The sequence below is a fragment of the Vidua chalybeata genome, chromosome 3 (genome assembly GCF_026979565.1).
Source record: "Vidua chalybeata isolate OUT-0048 chromosome 3, bVidCha1 merged haplotype, whole genome shotgun sequence".
NCBI classification, from domain to species: domain Eukaryota; kingdom Metazoa; phylum Chordata; class Aves; order Passeriformes; family Viduidae; genus Vidua; species Vidua chalybeata.
Genome location: NC_071532.1, coordinates 67657062 through 67679827, shown reverse-complemented (window position 1 = coordinate 67679827; position 22766 = coordinate 67657062). Strand labels below are relative to the sequence as shown.

Sequence of the window (22766 nt, the reverse complement as noted above, 5' to 3'; positions counted from 1 at the left end):
GGCCTACAGAGGCTTTCAGAGGACATGGGAGGATATTGGAATATTTGTTGGGTCTAATGGTTGTGTTGATCTGTTAGGTAACTAACATCTGCTGAGCAATTCCCTCTTTTGGAAATTGCTGGCTTTCCCTGGAGGAAAAAAAAAAAAGTGGTTAAAAAAGAATGTATCTGGAGTGCCTTAGGCAAAGGATAATCCAGTGCTTCTGGGCACAAGGCAACAAGAATAAAACAATAACGATGGAAAAATTGCATCATTAGGAGGGAGATACAGTAGTTCTAAGCAATGAATTTCACATCTCTTTCACATCTCTAATTTTAATAATAGGTCTCATATGATCTGCTTGTTAGGATCTATTTAGTTTAGAATTCAAGGATACCCTCAACTCCTTCCTGTTTTTAGGGGGGAAAAACCGTTTTAATCTTATGACTAGGTTGGTGTTTTTTTTTTTTTTAACTTGAAGGAATTTGTATTGCCAACCAATTTTTTTTTTATTCGGAAGAATGGCTAATGTGTAACGTGATCTTCAGAATCCAGTTTTCCAAGAAGCAGGGGTTTAGAACAGTACTGTTCCATAAATTATATGGAATAATTTGGGTTGGAGGAGATTCTCTGGTTATCTGGTCTGATACCCTTCACTCAAAGCCAGCCAAGTTAAAATACTTTGAACCTCTGAGTTAGATCAGGTTGTTTGGTGTTGTCCAGTCAAGTTTTAAATACACCCAAGAAAGGAATTTCCACAACGTTTTTGGGTCACACTTGCTAAAATTTGCCTACCTTTATGGTAAAAATTTTCATGGCATCTAATTGGAATATGCTTTGTTGCAGTTTTAGTTGGGTTTTTGTCCCATTGCTGTACACGACTGAAAAGAAGATCGCTTTATTTCTGTAATAATCACCTGTTAGATACCTGGAGACACTGATTATATTCATTTTGAGCTGCATGTCTTCTGCATGCTGAACAAATTCAAACTCTAGTGTGTCCTCAGATAGGGGTGTGTTGGTGGCTGACCACTAGACTTGCTGTGTTCTTCTGTTATTGCTGAGTGATTAATGTGGCAGATTAAATTCAATTTACGTACAATGTCTCATGAGGAAAAATGTAATCCAAATAAGTGGTAAAAATAAAGGCATCTACACCTTCAGACATAATTAGCATTTGTAGGAAAATAAGGTCATGGATAGTTTTATAAACATTTACTCTGAAGCAGCTGCAATACATAAAGAACAAAAAGGGGAGGGGGGGAAAGGAAGTACAATTAGAACATAGAGACTGGGAAATAAATTGTTAGCAAAGAAACTTATTATTAAATGCTGCATGCAGTTCTGGCTACCTGGTCTCAGAAACAGTGAGATGTACGCAATATAAAGGGGCAAAGTACATCTTCTGTACAAAGACAGACTGAATCAAAAAGTTGCATCATTTTAGAAAAAAAATTAGTATTAACAGATCTGATCAGGGCATATAAAATAATGAGTTTCAAGTGGAACCTCAACAGGGATGATTAATTCTTGTTTCTTATAGTGGAGGAATTATATATGAGTAAGTTCAAAACCAAGGGGAGTTCTTTTTAATGTGGTGCTGGTGCCTGAGCATGTCTGCAACTGATTACAACAAAAGCAGAGAAGCCAAAGTAATATTGATGGAACTAAATGTTCTTGTTGAATGGTTAGATGCAACATTCTGCTTAGGCAGTTTCTAAGCTGCTTATTGTTGGATGTTGGGAGGATGTAGGTAGGGGAAAAAGCATGCTAGCCCATTTTCCAGAGGTCTTTGTCAAAGTACTTTGTGGTGGTCAGAGACAGCATTCTGGGCTAAATCAATCTTTGATCTACACAGCATTGCAATTATCTTGTTGTTTTAAAAATTAAATGCCATATAAATGTGAATTAACAGGCAAGGAATTATTAATACTAGCTGGAGACATGCAAATTATTTCCAGAAATAACTTTCAACGCTACTTTAATTTCCTCCAGAACAGGATCTCTCAAATTCCCAAACTATTCTCATAATAAATCTTTTTATGGCAGCCAATCATCTGCTTTGAAGAGAATATCCATGTGTGTAAATGGCCATAATAGAAGCATGGGTCTTTTATCCATTCCATATTTAAATTATGGAGTTTTTTGCTGTAAGAAGTTGTGGATGCTGAAAATACACCAGTGTTCCACGGAAGCTTGGCAGTTCATGGAGATTGCCAGAATATTGAAAAATACAGTGGAAAAAGAAGTAATGTCCAAATTTATGTATAAAGAAAAACAAATAATAATAGGCTTATGAAGTCTCTCAGTTGTTAATGGTTTGAGGCTGGGAGAGTACATACAGGCTTCCTTATGCTTGCATAAATTGTAACTAATAACTTAGTGAAAGCTAAATATTATTCAAGTTTATTGAGCTTTTAGAAGTTACTAAGTGCCTTTATTTTTCTTGCCTCATACTGCTTGTCTTCTGGACAGCAGCATGTTGTTCCCTTTCTCAACCAGAACAGTCTCAAGGGAAAATATTTAAAAAAAAAAAAAAATCTTGAAGCTTCTTAAAGACTGAAGGGTGTTACTACTGTGTTGAGCCAACCACTTGAAAGACACTTGAGGATAAAACTGCTAAGTTCCTTATTGTAATGCTTAGAAAAATTTGATTTTAAACAAGAATGTTTTGGACAAGTAGCCTTTATTTAAATTTGTGCATGATAAAGCATTCCAATGGAACATGATAATAATGTTTTCTTTTTTGTTGTCCTGTAAATCCTAATGCTTGACTTTAAAAAATGAACTAAAAAATTTAATAGCTTGGTTTATAATTTGGCAGATGAATGTGTATTGTGTAATCTAACTGTGACAGTGGAAATAATTCTGAGAATGCTCAGATATTAGATACTATATTTATAGTAATGACACTATGTAAAATAATAAATTTTTAATTTTTAAAGAGTTGTGGTAGAACAGCAGCATATTTTTTGGAGTATGTGGTATAGTTGCATTGCTATATACTTTTGAACAGAAGAAATAATTAAAGAAATATCATAATATATGGTGAGATTTTCAGTGACCTGATCAGGGAAGAACATGTAGCTGTGACTTTCATATAATAAAGTTGAGTTTTTGTAACCCATTAGGTGTTTCAGTGGCACAGAACAAATAAAGAGACTTTTCAGTACAGCTGCTCTCTGGTCTAATACTTTTATTTTAAGGATGACTACTTTTCCATCTTCTAGGGAAGCCTGGGAATTGTTAAAACTATAAAAATTACTTATTTTGTGGAGCTAATTCTTAACTTTCAGTGCCTTAAGGAATATTAAAGTCCTTAAAGTAGAAATAGGTTTTTTTCTATAGCAATCAAAATGTTTTGTGTATGAATATGAATGCAGTTATATGTAGCAATTAGGTGCTGTATTAGTATCTGAATTAGCAGCTCTGGAATATGGCCAGCTTGTGTTAGGAAGGCAGCCAGTAGCCTGGAGGAGAAGTACTTTAATATGTAATAACTGCTCTAGAGAGCTCTCAGTATTCTGGCAAGCTGCACTTGTAATTTCTTGTATTACTTAGGACAGTTGTAAAATCTGTTTGAAAAAATGTGGAAGACAATTCCATGTACATTTTTCATACTGCATGAAAAAGTGTGCTTGAAAACGTACTTAAAGTGAGATCAAAAATTACTTGGCTCTATTGAATGTATTTTAAAGAAACAAATTTCTTTATAGAATGAAGATATCACAGCAAGAATTATTTGCATTAGGGCATTTAAATATTTACTCACGTACTGTTCTGTTTATTTTTGGTGCAAGGTTTCTTCACAAAGGAATAAGGCAGTACATTTTCTTGATCTGTGTACAGATATGAAGTTTAACTTCAAGAATATTCTTTTCAATAAATAATAAAGCTGTTCATACAAGACATGCCAACCATGTCTCTAAATTACATTTCTGTAGGCTAATGAGAGCAACTTACTAACCTGAAGTAATAATTTAAAGGGTTCCAGTTTTCATTAGGTTGCAGCATGGTCTCCCACTTCTGCAGTGGGACTTATTCCAACATGACCATTCCATTCTGAAATGCTTCAGATAAGGCATCATCATTTATCTTAACTGTCCATTGTGTTGAAGACCAGTGTGGAAACCTTCTCTTTTAGGCTCTGCCCTGTTCTTATTGTAATAATAAGAGAGAATCAAGTGATAAAAAAGGCATAGTTTTTTTATGAGTACCTGGAAGCACAAAGAGACAAAATCAACATGTTGTTAGTTTAATTTGAGCTGAATGTCTTTACTTCAGCCTTTTATATTTCAATTATTTTATTAGCTGTATAGGCCATTAAAAAACACTGTAAACCTTGACTTCACTAAGGAGAATGGAAATAAAATCACAGCCTGTAGCTCTAAAGTAATTTAGTCTGTTACTTTATGCACGCTACTGAAGCTCAGTTTCGTATGCCGCCTTTCTTTGCCTGTTTCGTCACCATGAATAGGGTCCATGTGAGATTGGACTCTCAAAATCAGTCATATCTGGTGGGCTTGTTTCTTATCTGTTGTCTTTTTATCTTGTTGTACCTTTTTGTCACCTAGGAAGGGTGACAGGTGGTTCAGCCATTCCTTGGTACCTTCATACCACTTGAAACTTGCGATGGATGCTTCTCAAGACTTGGCTGCCTCTTGGCCTTGCAGGAGGGGGATTCTGATTCTTCATGCTGCCCTGCAAATCATGCAGAGGTGCTCAGGACTGTTCATGGTGGTGTAGCCACCATTTATTTGGGAGGGTGACAGGCTGAAATGGAGATTCTGTTCCTGGTGTTTGCAATTTCCTTTGGACAGTAAAAATGGCAGGATCACTCTGGGAAAGATAAATAAAAGGATGAGGAGTCTTGTAGAAGTTGGACTTCTTAGAAGCTTTGTAACTGGCTGGTCTCCGGGCTGTATGAGAGCATCTCCTCCCCCAGACTGTGTTTACAAACTGGTTTGTGTAATGTCTTGTCCCATCAGTAGCCATCAGGGCTGTAATAGGGGACAGGTATCAGAGGAGTTATGTCCTGCCACACCCAAGGTGCTCTTGAGCATTCCTCAACTGCAGGGAAGGACTAGACTGTTCATAAACTTGGTCTTTGCTGTTCAGGCAGAGTCACGGGGTCTTTGCTCTTCCTAGTCTCTTATGCTGTCCCTTCACACAGCTCTAGGTTTTGCTGCAGAGGTGCAAGGCTGGCAGGGCTAGTATGGGGTAGTCCTACACAGGAAATGGCCATAAAAGTACCTCACTCTTTAGATTGTGCCTTGAAACTCTATTTTTTATCACATGATCAAAAAATCCCAGTAACACACATCCCTTCCCCAAACAGTCAGGCCATGGTTTGTTGAAATCATTGTTTGGCCTAAAATAAAGGTTTTGTTTCTTGTACTCATTTCTGGTTATCTCTAGCTGTCTATTCTCTTGTCTTTCATTTACATTGTAAACTCATGGAAGAAACAAGTTGTTACTTGTTGGCTTCTTTTTCTGTCTTTAGTGCCTTGCACGATGAGGTCTTAGACAACGTGGAGGGTTCATTGGCACTTCAACAGCCTATCTCCTAAGCCTTGGTAGTGGCAGATCTACTTGCAAATATACTTCATTTAGTCCTGTGGTTATATGCTTTTCCAGATAATTTTGCCTTCATCACTGAATAACAACTGTTTATCTAACTATGTTTTTAGGAAAAGTATTCTAAACAAACTTCCAATTACACAAATTTAAAACTCTTTCAGGTTGAAAGAGTTGTCCTGTCTTCTGTACATTTTGAAATGAAGCTAAAATATTTTTTCCAATTAATTTTGAATTAGCAGCTTTTCCCACTTCCTGTTCAGACCATTTTCTTTCCCCATATAGGTGGGGACATTTCCAATATATATGTTACTATATATATATATATATATATATATATATAAATATATATATATATATATATATATATATATATATATATATATATATATATATATATAAATACTAGTTGTGACTATTAGCTGTGCTAAAAAACCCCACTTGAGGCTGAAACTATGGTGGACTCACCTGAATCAAATCTGAATGATCTAATAAACCAAGTCCAGTTTTCACAATGTCTGTAAAGCTCAAGTAGTATCAAAAGTAGTGAAAATTTCCCATTATGTATGGAAGTGGTTTTACCAACTGAAATTTGTTTAGTCTAAAGTAAAATCACATTCCTAATGTTTATATTACAGTCTGAAAGTCTATTGATTAGTCATTATTGATGTTCAGTATAATCTACATCTAGTAATGAAGCTTAAAAATTATTAGTCTTTATTCAGCAAATGTACCTGTTTAAAGTCATTAAGGTCTAGCATTAAGTCAAGTGAAATGAACTAACTTATGTCAGAATGGATATGGATCCTCAAAGGTATCTTTAATGACTTAGACATCAGTTTGAATATTAGGTTAGTTACTAGACAAGTATCTGTGTGTTTATAAACAAAAAAAAGTAGAAGTAATAGCTACAAAAAAGTTAATAGCATTCTTTGAGCTGATAAAATCTAAATTAGTTGATTATGTAAATTATTAGGCTTTTTTTACCATGTTAGGTAAATACATTTTAAGATGTAATTAAATGTTTTTTAAATAGTTACCCAGATGCTACCCAACTTTAGTTCAGTAACATAAAATCCTAGGTGAAAACAAATATTAACTGAAAGCTGAAATCACTTGGTTTCTAAAATGTTGTCTTTTTTTTTTTTTTTTTCTATTTTGCAGCATGGGTAAGCTCTCTTTCTATGGGAATGGTCTTCTTCTGCTCCCCAATAGTCAGCATATTCACAGACCTGTTTGGTTGTCGAAAAGTAGCTGTTATTGGAGCTGCAGTAGGGCTTGTTGGACTCCTTTCAAGTTCTTTTGTAAGGTAAAAAAATTAAATTCATAACTTTCAAAGTATTTTATAAATTTTTTAGTGTTGTAATGTTGATCTAATCCACAGAAGGGTTAAACAGTGGTACTTTATATTATCTTTAGAAAACTTGTTTTATTTGGGTTTGGTTTTGTCTTTCAAATTATGACTTGTGAACTTTCAACTTAAAAGGTATTTTTAAAAATATAATGTTTATAAATAAAAACAAGAGTCCCCATTTAACAGGAACCACTATGTATAAATATATCAACAGTAGGACTAGTGCTATAAAATCAACAGCATTGTCCAGGATAAACTTATATATTTGCTTGATGTATATTGTATAACAGGTATATAAACATTGTTGTTGTCTTCCCTTCTTGCACCGTCCTCTTAATTTTCTTTTGAAACAATTTAAGTGGTGATAAAAACACAGTAGGGTCTCCAGGAAGCTGTTGAAATTCTAGTGAGATTGGATGTTTTCTTCTGTTCTTACTGGCCCAATTGCCAAACATGGGGCTAGAGAAAACCTTGGTATATTGACTTTAAATAAAGCTTATTTGTTTTGGTTTTTTTTTCTTCTGGTTTACAATTAATTTGTATGTTTCTTTTCATTTCTTCATTTACATGGAACTTTTGCAGAGTAAATCTTAAGAAATTCAAGAGCAACTGATTTGTTGCATGTACCTTGTAGAAGATGAGGAAACATGAAATTTACTTAGTTTAGTCACTGTCAGAAATTGGTTAGTGAAGGTAGAGTGTAAAGAGTAGCAGGAAAATAATCCAGTTACCTCTAGTTCTCAGACGATTTTTTTCTCCCCACACTTAGAATAAGTAGAGGAACAATCAAGCTACATTCAGAAGAGCTTTCCACTTAGGTGTAAATGTATTTACACAGGCAAAAAGCTTGTGAAAATATATTTTCTGTGCTTGTACTCTGAATCAGATGGATGTGAGCTGCTGTGATCTGAATGGTTAATCCTGGTGCAAATATTTGACTTAATTAATTTTATTAAACGAACAAACCCCCCACTTCTTACTAAATGTGAGGTAAAAACTAAAAGATGCCGTGCAAAAATCTTTCTTCCTCCTTGTTTCTTAGTAGTATGTTGAGTGATGAGTACTAAACCACCCTTGTCATTAGATAAAGATCATTCTTGGGTTTGTCTGATACCCAGTGGAACAAGGGCACAGAAGAGACATGCAAGAGCAAGTTGTTTGGTAAAGGCTTTACAAATATTTCAGCTTAACTAAACTTTGAAGAGCACTTTGAGAGGTGCATTATTGTAAGAGTACATGCCAGGTTGATGTGCATACTTGGTGTTTCATTATGTTACTCACACTAAAATGATTTATGCCCGTGATGTTATCATTTCATTAAAGGAGTATAGTTCAGATACAGAAGTCAGTGTTCTACAAGTAGAATATGGTAAAGCAGACAACTGTTACTATGATCTACTGCTTTTGCATTGCACTAATTTCTTAATATAAATTTTATGTCTCAGGAAATTAAGATGTAAGTGTTTATAATGCAGGACAGTATTTTAATATGCATGTTGTGCTGCAGACTCTTTGAGTGAATTTACATATGGAAGCAAAAGTTCGCTGTCTTCACTGTATGATGTTGCTCCTCTCATTTTGTAACTTCTGGTTTTATATTTCCTGGTTATTTTCCATTAATAAAGGTAATAAGTCCTCCATATGTTGTTTCTGCTGGCTTATGTTGTGTATCATCAGTTCCAGAAATTGATAGTTTAACATAAAAAGTGACAATATTATGTTACACAAATAATTATTTTTATAATTTAGAGTTCCTGGAGTCAGACCTTGGTTAGTCAAATACTGTTTTCTAAGAAGTTCTTTAATTGCATAGGAAGCTTGTGGAATCTTATTTTTTTACACAGGGGTTCTGGCAGGTTGCATCCTGTGATGAAAAGCACTATGTAAAGCATTCATACTCCTTAAAAAAAGTTAAAAATATTAACTGTTTTCCAGAAGTGCTTCAAATGCAGATGGGAACTGATAAAACAAGGGGTGAGGGTTCATTGTAAACATAGCATAAAAAATTATATAAACTCTCATGTGCCACCTCAGAAAACTCATATAAAAATTGCTTGCACCCTGCCTCCATGTAAATGTTAAAAAATGTTTCTTGCACTAATTATACTGATTAATAATTGTGATTAATTATACTAATTATACTGATGCTGTTACTTCATACTTTTAACATTTCTTGCACAAGTACTTTTTATTGATATCACATGTTTAATTGATCACATGTGATCAATTACAATGTCTGCTTTATTTCAGTTGTAGAGTAAATGGTAATAATAGTGAACCTTATGATGGAGGTCCACCTTACTATAAGATGAAATGTTTAATTCCCTATTAACAATTTTTTTAGTTCTTTCTTAGCATATTCAATATATGTATCAATTTAAAATATTTATTCCAAAGGAGACTATTTGTCTAAAAAATAATACCTAAAGAGTCTATAAGTTATTAACATATTACATTACAAAATTTTGTCAGTATTTAAATATTTTATTTTTCAGTATTAATGATGTTTGCCATGTTTGTTACCTTATTTTCATAACAAAATGTTTACTTGATTTCTCTGTGTTCATGAGGAGAGTTCAGTATTACATTTGAACTCCTAGCACAGTGAAGAAATGTATATATCAAAACAGTACAATTTTCTTTGGGGGAAAAAAAAAAATCCAAAAACCCAGCAATAGTTGAACTTACATTTGGCTTATTTGCCCTGACAATGATTTTTAAAACTTTTTTTAGCCACACTATTTGATGTAATTATAATTGAATGTAATTTTTCTTTTTTTTTTACCTGTGAATTCTGTGAAATTTTTCAGTGGAAGGAGATCAATAGAATACTTGCTGAGTTAATCTGATACTATTCAACTATTCAACTGATGCTATTCAACTATAAGTATACACAAACTCTTATTTACAGTAGTGACTTACGTTGATTGATTGTGAAGCTCTTTTGTTGTCACTTCCAGGTGAATGAGCATCCACTGCCTTACCAAACACTAATGATTTGTTCTTTTCCTTTGGTACAGCACCATTGAACCTCTGTATTTCACCTACGGGATCCTGTTTGCCTGTGGCTGCTCGTTTGCCTACCAGCCGTCCCTGGTCATTCTCGGGCACTACTTCAAGAAGCGCCTTGGACTCGTGAATGGCATTGTCACTGCGGGCAGCAGCTTGTTCACTGTGTCACTGCCCTTCCTCCTGAGGGTCCTCATCGACTCTGTCGACCTGTTCAACACCTTGAGAGTCCTCTGCATCCTTATGTTTGTTCTGTTCCTGGCTGGATTTACATACAAACCTCTTGTTCCCAACACCAAAGACAAGGAGGGAGGAAAGAAGGGAAAATTCAAATTACCTCCTGCGAAAAAGATTTGCAATTTCTCAGTTTTCAAAGTTCTCAGTTACCGAATCTGGGCTTTAGGGATTCCAGCTGCACTTTTTGGATACTTTGTGCCTTATGTTCACTTGGTAAGTGCACATTTCTTCCTAGGTGTGATGTGTTTGAAACTATACATACTTGCCTTTGTGTTATTGATTAAGAAGCAATTGGTGATAGGAAGCCAGATTTAAACTGCAAGTTGTGCTGTGGAGAAACACAAAATTAATTTGGATGTTGTCTTATTAAAAGAGTGCTTTAATCAGAAGTACTAGTTAAGCCAGTTCAAATCTTTGTTCTTTGGTCTCAATGCAAGGTTTAAAATACTTTACCAATGAAAAGAGAGATTTGAAAAATATTCTATACTATTCCTAAGAGAATTCTTTATTTTGGTACTCAGATGCATACATTGCAAATGACACTTGTGTGTTTTAGATGCAGTGTGAAAGAAGTAAATGACAGGAAACATGTTAGAAGAGTAAATTTTGTTCATATGTATTGAGATTTGTTAAAGTGTCAATTTTTAGGATCTATTGTATTGACCATTTTTCAGGTTTATTAAAAGCAAAATATGTGGATTTTTCTGTCTCTCAAACTTCAGCCTTGTAGTTTACTAGTTTAGCATTCATGTAACTGCTCCTCTTACCCTGTCCCTCCCAGCTGCCAGGTGAGCTGTCTTTTATTGCTGTCTACAGCAGCTGATGGAGTCTTCTGGTGATGGGGAAGATGTGTATTAGCCATTTGCTGTACATGTGCTAGAGTTGTTTCCCTAGCAGGTGGTTTTTTTTTTTTCCCTGTAGTATACTCCTAAACTAAGAAATTCAGGAGCAACTGGGAGATGCATGCATTTGTATCAGGCTGGCTGACACACATTGCACTGTTTAAATGGTGAATTATTCTTGGACAGCTTGCTGGTGGTGCTCTCTTAACTGAAGGGGTGTAAACCAAAAGGCTTAGAAGGGAAAGGTGGGGAAAAGCTCGGAGTCTCCAATGATGCTGCTTTGAGACCATTATACATCCTCATATTAAGAATATTTGATAGAGCATGAGCTAGTAGAACTCAATATGAAAACGGAAGGGTCATTTTAATATTCATTTTTCACCCATGATAGAACAGTGAAATGAATGGTAATAAATATCTTCTGTAAAAAAATCTTCAATGGTAGACAGAGGCTTTGTATGCCTCCTTTGAGAGGGGACGCTTCAGCTCTTAGTAAAACTTAGACTGAATAGTTCTTGTCAAAATCCCTCCCTGAAACCCACAAGTTTTCATTTTAATTTACTTGTATCTAAATACTCGATTCTATTTAAAGTCCCTGTGGATCTGAATAAATCAGTGTTTATGAAGGCACAGCATGGATTGTGCCCTTCAACACAGATACTTCAGCTCAAGTAGATAGCTCTGGATGTTTTTTATCCTAGTTTTGTCTGCTTTTGATAAAAAAGCCACACTTTGTGTACTTCCAGAAGTACATAGAAGTATGTACTTACAAATAAGTCAAAGGCTATAAGAAAAAATAAGGTTTTTCACTGGTAGATCTATCAAACCAGAGACTACTTTTCTCAGCTTTTGAAAATGAAAGTTACTATTATTTCATTGTTTATTGTATTTTTAAAACTGTAGTAACTGGAAAAGGGATGTGATCTTTAGACAAGTGACAGCTCTTATGTTGAAATTCTTGAATTTTTCCCAGTGTTAGGGGTGGCTGACACCAGCCACACTGCTAGAAAGGGATGCTGGTTACAAGTGCCCTAAGAAAAAAATACTAATACAGTGAATGCCATGGCCTCTGACCTGGTACCTGTACTCACCAAGTCCCATTTTTCCCACCTGGAAAGACAGCTTCTTTCCAGAATGGCTGTGTTTGACCATGTCATGAAGCACAGGTGGCACTGACTCTGCAGTTTTGGGGTCCTTGTGTGTCACTGCTTGGCCCATGGTGGCTGGGGGCTGCTGGCTGGGTGTGCTGGAGTCACTGTCTGGAGTCCCTGTCTGCCAGCCTGGCACTGCTCAGGAGCTCCTGAGGACCCAGCCAGGGTCTCTCTGTACTTCTGTGCCATCCCCAGTCTCTGTTGATGCCTCTTGCATTTTCTGAAGCCTGTTGGAAAGGAGAATACATGCTGTGACCCCTGTAGTGAAAAAGAAGTAAAAACTTTTTTGGGCTTTGAAGTAACAGAATTAGCCAAGTCTTTGCAATTGAACTCTTTGCACTTTTGCAGTTGAACTTTTTGCAGTATTTGCTATTTGGAGTAAAAGTTGTTAAAACTGAAGAAACAACCTGCTCATTAACTAGGCTCTAATTTAAAATTAAATGCACTAACAAATTGATTATATGGCATGCTAGATAGGAGCTGGTAACTCTTGCCAGCTCCTTGACATGAATCCTGACTGGTAGGTATTAGGCATCAGATTCCTTTTGGCTCTTGCAGGGGAGAACCAAAAGGGAGAGCTTTTCTCATCCCCATTTAATTGGTGTCAAATTCCATTAATAGGTGTTCCATTACATGTATCTTGGGAATTGGGTTGAGATGAAGACTATAAATAAGTTTTGACTTCAGTTTATTATATATACTTTCAGCATTAATTGAGATTGTTGAAGAACAAACTGATAAGTCATAAGATTACTAAATCAAATGGTTGTTATTCCTCTGAATTTTAAAATCAGTCCAAACTAGTGACTGAGATTTTTTTTTTTTTGGTGCCTCTCTAAAATAGGCAGACAGACAAGTAAAATCCTTGCTTAGTCTATTTTGGTTTAAATTGTGAATTCATAACAGCAATCTGTAGAATCAGTGGAAAACGCTCTTTCCAAGAGTTTTTACTAAGGACTGTCTCACAAGGAAATTATGTATATTTGAAAGAAGGTGTATCTAGTCTTTGTGCCACTTGTCCTGTGCTTGTTTTGATAATAAATAGAGAACCTCTTTTTTTTTAGCAGTCTGATGTTAAGGGCTTGGTGTTGTTCTCTTACCCTTAAAAAATACTTACTCAATCAGGATCATTCTTAATTCTTAATTCTGAGGAACTTGTTAGGTCATTTCTGTTAAAATTTGATACAAGACCACATGCTCAGTAGCTTACAAGATGTGGTTGCCTTTTGTGCTTTATTTAGCAGAGTGAAAAGAAATACTGCTTAAAGTGGATGTTGTCACTGCCTGGTCTTCTCTAAGCAGTGACTGAAGTCACTACCAGGTTTCAGTATGAATTTAGGAAAATATTAATTATGACACTTACAAAAAGGGGCCCAGTATTGTGTTTGCAATATTGATATAGCAATATTCAGCTATGAGGAATACTGCTAGGACTGGTAATATCATCTTAATACTTTCAGTGCAATGGTTCAGTCCTGTAGAAATTTGTCTTTGGGTGTTCGCAAGTATGGTTTGATTTAGCAGATACTTTTATTAAATGCCTCTTGCTAATGATGGGTCCTGCCTTATTTATAGTATTTGACACCTTGCAGGATGAAAAACTGAATTTAACAACCAAGTAGTTGAAAAAAAAAAGTACACATATTTATTATGTGTTCTCCTTTTAAAAAAATCAACTGGATAGTAGTGCAATAAAAATGTGTCTTGATAGAGTTTACCTTTCTACGTTTAAGTATTTGTTATGAAGTAAATGCTCCTAAAGAATGACTAGATATGTTTGAAAATTAGGCTTGCAGTTTAAATGTGCTGCAGGCTTGTATACAAAGCTACCCATTAATTGATCTGTGAAAATGTGAAAGTTCCCATGATACTGCCTGTCCTCTTAAAACTTCAGAGTAGCTCAGGAAAAAGATTTCAGTATTTCTCACCTTGCTTTGCTGCCTGTTTCTTAATTTACTGTGTAGATCTAGCTTTTCCTTTTGATGCTTATCCATGCTCATGTTCCACAATGGGTACATACTTGCATATGTAGAGATTTTTGGTTAGCAGTAGCTATGTGGAGTGCATGTGTTCTGTTTGCTTCATGTTTAAGAGGTGAAAAAATGGCTTGTGTCCGACCATGTTTTCCAACAACTGTCTTAGGAGAATCTGTCTTGGTAGGCAAATAAGTACTGGATTTAATGTCCTCCATAGACAGATGCTGAAGATTCAATGCCTCATTGCTTCTCTGAAATCTGCATGTGCCAGGAATAGGTTCATCTAGATCTCCAGAGAACAGGGAAGTGAGAGTGCAGACCTAATGCTTAGGGGAAAAAATAGATACTTCTGCTGAGAAACAAAGCATCACCTTGGACTCTGCTCCAAGATTCTTGGAAAAGAAAATTCATTCTCAGAATGAAAAGTAAAGATGCTTCCAAGCAATTTTATTCACAGGAGAGTCATGAAGCTGGTTAGGGTTGCTGTAGAGTATATGTTAGTCAAAAGAACTTTTTCATGCATATAAACAAACTCATTTTCTTGGCTGCATCACAAAATCAGACAACTTGGATAAATATCAGTCTGTCCTCTGGGTGGCTGTGTCTGGCTCCAGATCTTGTGTTTGTCACTTTGAAGTTGCCGAGTCTAGTGCTATGCCCACAGTGTCTGTCCTTGGACAAAAAGACAGTGCTCTCTGCTGGTCTATGTTTCCTATCTTTTGCTGGAACATACATTTTGTTCCTACTCTTTAGATAAGAAAAGTAGTCTTTTTCACTTTAGAAACATAATTAACAGGAGGACTTGCTGATATGGATTAGAGCTGATGCAGACTTTTTTGCTAGATTTGATTCCTCCCCCCCACCTTCTGATCTGTAGTGTAAGTTCTGTGTCTTTTGTGTGATTTAACTGTTCTACAGCTACTTTATCATCTTGGAGTACCTTTTTAAATCAAGCCTTGAGGATGACTTGGCCTTCAGCTCTGTTCTTTATGAGCCACCTATTTTGGCTAAATGGCTGCCCATTTCTCATTCTCTATCAGTGATGTGCCTTGTTTTTGTTAATAAGAGATCAGATTCTGCTGTGCAAATTCAGTGTGTTTTGAACCTTTGCTCCCTAAAATATGTGCCAATAAAAACTGTTGTCTTGTGCAATCAACTTGGAGAAATGACAAGCCAAGTTCTTGTGAGATCCTCTGTAGTTACAGCTTTCATAGGAACTTGTCTGAAAATCTTGCTGTGTAATTTGAAAGCTGTATTTACTTCCATATACTCTGGAAGTTTCTAAAATTTATTCAGGAAAACACATTCTATCTACTTTTCCTGTTAAGAAAAATTTACATTTTTCACTTGTAAACTGCTCCCTCCCCAGGCAAAACCTTTGGGTCTTTAGGAAGAATTATACTGGAAAAATATAAAGGAGGCATAGAAACCACCTAAGACTCTTCAGGCAGATCTGAGCTACTGTACTGGGATAAGCTATGATAGTCAGAATGAATCTCACTGCAGTGTGTGATGTCCTGCCCAGCAAGACCCTAATCATCATCCATAACACTTCTTACAAATATTTCTGTAACTCTTCAAGCCTCCCCTGAGGGGGAAACACACTGATGTGTTCCCTAAATGTTGTTAGATATGACATCTCTAAATTACGTCTCCTCATTTGAGAAATGAGTGTTTTTGCTTCTGCCCTTGTCCACATACAGTGGCAGTGGCTCTGTGTTCTCTGCAGTGGGAGGCTTGCCCAAGGATTTACCTTGCAGTATGTGAAGCTGTTCAAGTTTTGCATTGTGTGTAAAGTCCTAATCCTACACCTCTCTCCTCTCTTTAATTCTTACGGCCCTGGATTCCACTGTGGAGACAAAGTGAAGCACAGAGATAAATGTTTTCCTCTATGTCTGAGGGCAGAGCATGGTGAAGAGTCTGGTGTGTACTCTAAGGGCCCTAGTAACCAAAAATCTCTAAACTTTAATGTACAAACTCTGCATATCCACAGTAAAGTGCATACACATAACACATCTTGTAAGGCAATAACACATCAATTCTTGTAAGGTAAGTGCTGTCTATTTTGTGAACCACCTGTATTATGTCATAAAGTTGCTACTTTTAGAATGTTGTGTAAAATAATGCTGAATATCCAATGTGTGTTTCTGGATTTTTTTTTTTTTTTATTCAAACTGGAAAAAAAAAACAGCCTCCATCACTCCATTCACTTGCTTTTATGGGCTGCTGTTCAAGAAACCTCTTCATTTCTTCAGATCTCCTACATCAGTCATTTATCTGGTCTACCATGTCTTTTAATTCCCAGAATCTGCTGTTAGTCTTGTAATGGTAGGAGAGTATCTTTTAAATTATGTCCAGTACTAACCATAACTGTGTCAAACAGATTTCTCTATACTGTAGGTATTCTAAAAAAGCTAAAACTAGGTATAGCTGTCAGTTTTAGCACTATTACTTTTCTCATCCACTTAATCTATCATATTTCTTTCTCCAATGGAAGACTAACAAGACACTGTTTTTGTAAAGGTCTGATGTAATTATTAAGCACATATCTCTGAGACCCAAAATCTTCAGTGGCTCCCTGTGCTTTACTTGCTTTTCTAATCTTTGCATTTATCTCCCTTCAGATCTCAACATCTGCTGCAGTTTGACTGCCCAGGTTAGTGAAATTTTCCCCCTTTATCCCACTTCTGTTTTCCCATTTCTGTCATTATCCTGTTCACCCATTTCTTTTCCAGTATTCCTTAATGTTGACCTAGAAGTATTGATTCTTGGTTAGATCGTCCACTTTGGACATTGGGGGTGATGGTGGGAAAAGAAATAAATTATTTCCTACTTGTAATTGCTATTGAAAGCATATTTTAGATATGTTTGTCAAATAAGTACTGAAGACAAATAATATAGGTACAGAAAGAACAGAAACAAACAAGAATAAACCAAAAGTTTTCTGTGGGTTTTTTTAGAAGTAAAATTAAATGGAATTAAAAAAAAAAAAAAGGTAGCAGGTATGCTCAGGTGCAAGCTATGTGGTAACCATGAAGGATAAGAGCAAAGCAGTCTTCCTCAGGTCGGTGCAATACTGGCAGGTTGAAAGCTCTGAGTTTCATTGTGATTTCCTTTGTATCAGTCTCTAACAGCACGCTACTTCATGTACTCTGGTGTAGTACAAACTGTTTGGATATCAGATGGAGTGAAAAATTCAAAGAGTAAATTGCAAAGTGTTATCCTTTTTTTTTTTTTAAGTTTTAATGCTATTTTAATGGTAAGCTCAGAATCCTGTGTCTTTGGACACTTGAAATATCTTGATTTGAACTGAACTCTTGAAACTCTTCATGTGCCCAGAAGTCTGAGATCACAGCTGGTTTTGCCCTGCTGTCCTCATACAAAGTAACAAACACTCATTGCCAAATTGCTTCTCTCATATACAGACCACCTTTTGTGTCCAGTTCCTGTCCCAGGAAGAGCTGTATGGAAAACCTCTTTGCTTTTTAATTCCTATTCAGACTTGTGAATATCTCACCATGTGTTTTGAATCTTCTGTCGAGGAGATCTCAGAACCTAGCTCTTTGTATTTGATTGTAGTAATTGTCAAATTCTGAGCTATTTTCCAGGTTCTTTTCTGATGATTGAATGAAATTTTTCATTACTACTGAGCAGCATATTTCCTGGAAAAGGGAAAAGTGGTTTTGGATTGCTCTAGGAGGCGGGAAAAAAAGGGAACATAAATGTCTGTATCCTGAGTAAGGACTATCTCTGTGTAAGGAGGAGAGACTATCATTGTCATCTTTTCCTTAGGATTTAAATGAAAATTTGCCTGCTTGATTCAATTTCTCAAGGCTCTGATCCAGTTGATAGTATATTTAGGACTGTCTTGAAGAACTGAGAAAATTAAGAGCTTCTATTCCCCAGTAGAATGAGTCAGGTGCTTCACCCAGGTTTGTGAAAGCTGAGGGGGTTATGACCATGTCCACAAGTAGATCTCTAATACTGAAGTGCTCTGGATGCCCTGGGAATTCTGGGATGGTTGACCAGAGGTTTGAGAATCTGTTTAGATTTTACTTGCCTAGGTCCTATGGTTTAAGGAGTCTAGTTTTGAGAGATGTGATATGAGTAGTACAGATGCTGTTGCTGAGCAAGGATGTCAGTCTCTATTAGGACACAACAATAGCATTGTACAGGATATCCAAATCCATTGTTTTGATATTCCATAATTTCTTAATGGTAACATATCATATAATGTGCTTGGTTTTAATTACATAAGTTGTAAACTGGTTATTTTATTACATTAGTAAATGCCACAAGGGTTTATGTGATGGGGAGGGTTCTCATGAATGGGACTGCTGGGGTATGGTCCTTGCGCTTTTATTATCAGCCTCATTAGCTGGTTGAGACAATAGGAAGATGAGATAAGAGAAATTAGAGTTGTTTGTTTTCCTTTTTCCCCCACAAATCTTTATTGGTCCTTAGTTCGTGATGTTGCCTGTTGGATGTTTTTAAATAGTTCTGCTGTTATTCTGGAAATTCAAATGATTGTGATTGACATCTAACTCTCTAGGATGTTCTGATAGTAGCTGATTTTGGACATAGTTGAGTTTTGAGAGTAAAGTAGGCTCTGGAGACACTCCTTCAGGCCGTAAGAAACAGGTAGAACTGAGACTGTAAAATATGGATTGTAGTAACAAATAGGAATAATTTTAAAATGGTTTTATCCAATAATTTGACTATCATCCCTTGTGTATATAATACTTCATTTCCTGTGGATCCCTGACTTTATTCTGCATCCTTGTGCTTAGTCACTGTGAGCTTCTAAAGATGCGCGTGTGCCTTATCTGTCTTGCTGCTGCTGCCCAAGCCACACCAAGCCACTGGTTTTCTTCACATGCTCTTTAGGATAACAGCTCTGAGATTAAAAAAAAAAAAAATTATTCAGGGCATATGGCTTCAGGGCTAGCTATTTATTGAAAAAAAAAAAACCTCAAAATTATTTTAATTGTGTAATTGTCAGCCTTGAGTATTTTTGAATTTTTAATGCTTAGGGTTTTTATGTTAAATAGGCTTAACAGTTAACCTGTTAACTGTTGTGTTTAGTTTTACTTAAGAAGTTCAGATTATGCTTGTTCTGAATCTTCATGATATATGAATTATTGTGTTTAATCTGCTTTACTCAGTGGAATAAGAGAAAAGTTTGCTGTTAGTATGTAATAAATCACCTTGTTTATTTAATTTTTTCCTTGTTATTTACATAATTTAAATTGATGAGAGAGAAAAAGAAGTATTACCACTGTTGGGGCAAGTGTGTAAGCAGGAATTTCTTGAAGATGTGTTTATGCATATGTTCTGGTTTGAAAGCAAAACCAGTGAGAGACTCCCAGTCAGAAATACAATTTATTGGGAAAAGGGAAAAGAAACAAAACACATGCAATGATACAAAAGGAAAAGCACTGACAAAGTCAGAATACAACCTGACACCCCTTTAGCCAACGTGTTGGTAGCAGTCCAAATTGGAGTGGCTGCAGTCCTCCTGGAGTGGCAGATGTGGTTCTGTTGGAGCAGGGGTCCTGTAGAAAAGGTGTAGTCGGTGCAGTGGAAAACCCCAGCTGTATCCTCTTGGGAACCTGTGGGAAGGCTGACTGTTCTGTCTCAAATCCCAGAATATATCTAGGTGGGAATGCTTAGCTCCTCCCCCCTGGCGGAGCATCTCACAATGGGCTGATGTCATTCTGAGTCATGGGTGGGTGCTTGATCACCTGTTAAACAGAAAGGGTTCCTGGAGGGAGTTATCTCTGAGCCATGTGGCAAGACACTGATGGGCCCATTAACAGGAGATAAGGAAAACTGCCCAGAAGACAACTGCTACACTGATTTTCAATCTCGGACAGCATATTTGTCATGCGAAGACAATTAGCTAAAGTAATATTTCACAGAAATTCTCAGGATATTGACACTCCCTTAAAAATTGATCCAGGTTAGGTATTTGTAATGTTATTTCTGTCTCTTAACATGAAGATCATCTTTTCTATAGAAGTGCAGGAGTTGCTGGCTTGTTCTGCTGTTTTTTTGCTCATGAGTGAAAGTTTATCTGGTGGGGTCTGGACTAGAAATGTATTTGCCTTAAATGATCTTCCTGGTGCACAGTATCTTATAAAGCTCACTGGCAACGAAGTTTCTTTTCTGTTTCTCACCCTCCTTACCCGCTACTTTTGTGGTGAGTCTATATGTTGGAGAATAAACAGTGACTTATCCAGAGTTACTTTATGCTCTGCTTCTTAGCACTTTCTGAAACTTCCAATCATCCAGGACGGCTCACTGCAAAGAAAGAGATCACCAGTCCTGGCTACAGTGTTGATCCAGCTGATGGGATGGCCAGGGTGCTACCTGGCCTTCATGCAGCAACTTCTCTCTGGCGTGGAGATAACTAAATTGCATAGAAAGTTATGCACAGTCTGTTCTTATAGACCTTCCTGGAAATGGGTTGTGGGGTTTTAGGGCTTTTGGTGCTGATTCCACCCTACAATCCATACTGGTTTCTTGACCTCATTCCTGCGCTTGCACCATTCTGTTACACTTATCTCCAGGAGCCAGAACAAGGACGTTTGTCCTGGAAAAGTGCTGCCCTACCTTTGTATGGCCCCCTTCTCCAGCCACACACTTCTTTTTCACAGTATGTTATTGCCAACAATCCTTGGCTGTTATTGCCAACAATCCTTGGTCGGCTCCACAGCTATCTGGCTATCAGTGTTTGAGACATGCACATGAGCCACCTTATCTTCTAGGCTTCTACACCCCCTCAGCTCTTTCAGAAAACTTAATTTGGAGCAGTTAACAGTATTTCTAGTATACAAATGGTGCCAGCAGTACTCCCTAAGCATTTCCTTTTATCCTTATGCTTGTTTTCAGTGAATGTGCAGCAGGACTTGCATCAGTAATTGAGGAAAATGGTGGTTTTAATGTGCTCAGAGTTTTCTAGGTTATGTGCTGCCGTTGGCCATCTCTTTTGGTCAGAGAGACTATTGCATTTAGCCTACTAAAGCTTTGCTTGATTGGTAATCCCCAAAATGGGAAGAATGTGGTTGACAGAATTATTTCTTACTAGTTCATAACCATTTCTTTCAGATTCAGGTTCTTGGTGTTTGGAAAAAAAGGAGCTACAGCTTTGCTCAGATTAATGTCTTTGATTCATTGTGTGAATGTAGCTGAAATGCACGTGCAGTGAAGGGGAGGGCTTAGAAAAACCTGGATCTTGGCTGTTTGGAGAGAGGTCAACCAGAAAGCATTCTAGCTACTACCAAGTGGCTGATATGTCTTCTAGTCTCATTCTAACAGTAATGAGAATTTGGACAACAAGATCTGTGTGTGTCACCCTGATAGTAGAGAGGTATAAAGGAGAGTGCTGTTGCCAGGGATGCATTCAGTTCTGGTCTTCACTGGCTATATATCTTTATTTGGAAAACTGGATTGTACAAGGATGAATTATATTTTTAAATAATGAAGAAACTGTGCTACTCTGGACTATAATTTTGCCTGAGCTAACCAGGTCTTTTCTACATTTGGAAAAATCAGACCTGCAATTCAGCATGCACACAGCCCTGAGTGAAGAAGCTGCTACATTACTGAGAAAAGGCACAACACACATTGAAATGCTTTGGCCTTTGTGTGGCTGGGTCCCTGTTTGGCTGCTGCAGACAATGCCTGAAGAGTCATATAATTCTGTATAGTTCTGCAGTGAGGAGAGCATTAATACCTTGAGAATAGTCACAAGTCATTGCTCATCGTGGGATTTTTGAGTAGTTCTAATAGTAAAAAGTGGGAAAACAGTGGAAATCTGAATCTTGCTTGAGCTACTTCATGAAAATATTTAAGCTAGAGTTACACTTACAGTGCTGAATTAGTCCTGAATCACTGTATTTTCGGACAGTTAATACTGCTGCTGCTTACTTAGTGTCTGTGTCACTGAAGATTGAATATGCTGTTTAGGATCTGAGCATCAGCTCTGAGAGGTCAGGCCAGGTGACTCAGGGCTTTGTGCACTTGATCCTGAAAAACCTCCAAGGAAGGAGACTGAACAAGTTCTCTGCACAGCCTATGCCTCTGCCTTCCTGAGGAAAAAAATTCTCCTTGTAACAGGTTGGAAGCTTTCTCTAAGATTATCATGTGCTTAAGAGTAGGGGAAGCAAAAAAAAAAAACCCACCAAAACCAACAACAAAACAAACAAACAACCCCCCCCCCAAAAAAACCCCAAAAAAAACCCAACAAAACAAAAAAAAAAAAAACCAAACCCAAACCAACAACTAATTTAGGTATTTTAAAATTGGGATGAGTAGTGGTTATTTTCTTGCTTAAGGAGTTAATTGTATCAGTATTTTCCCTTCTTGATCAAAGAGTGGCAGCATTTCAACCCTGCGCTGCTTTGAGAAATCCAGTTACTCAGTTGCAGGTGCAGGGTTAATAGTTATCTAGATACAGAGCCTTATCTTGACTCTTGAAAAGCCTCCAGGGAGTGGATGGATCAGGCCTGCTAATTAAACAATCTGGAGGCTGGAGAAGCCTGGAACAGGTGACAAAAATTGCAAAGAACACATTGGCTTCTCTCGCCAGCTGGGCCAGCAGGTGCTGACAAGCACATAAAGGTAGGAGTGGGAATAC

The 22766-nt window shown here is 36.8% G+C and overlaps 1 protein-coding gene across 1 annotated transcript in view; it reads left to right on the top strand.

Moving 5' to 3' along the window:
* SLC16A10 (solute carrier family 16 member 10) overlaps positions 1 to 22766 on the top strand; it is a 65883-nt gene that overhangs the window by 33302 nt on the left and 9815 nt on the right. Inside the window, exons 2-3 of the mRNA XM_053938756.1 lie at positions 6721 to 6865; positions 9931 to 10369. Coding sequence (XP_053794731.1) covers positions 6721 to 6865; positions 9931 to 10369 — 584 coding nt within the window. The remainder of the gene's footprint in view (positions 1 to 6720; positions 6866 to 9930; positions 10370 to 22766) is intronic.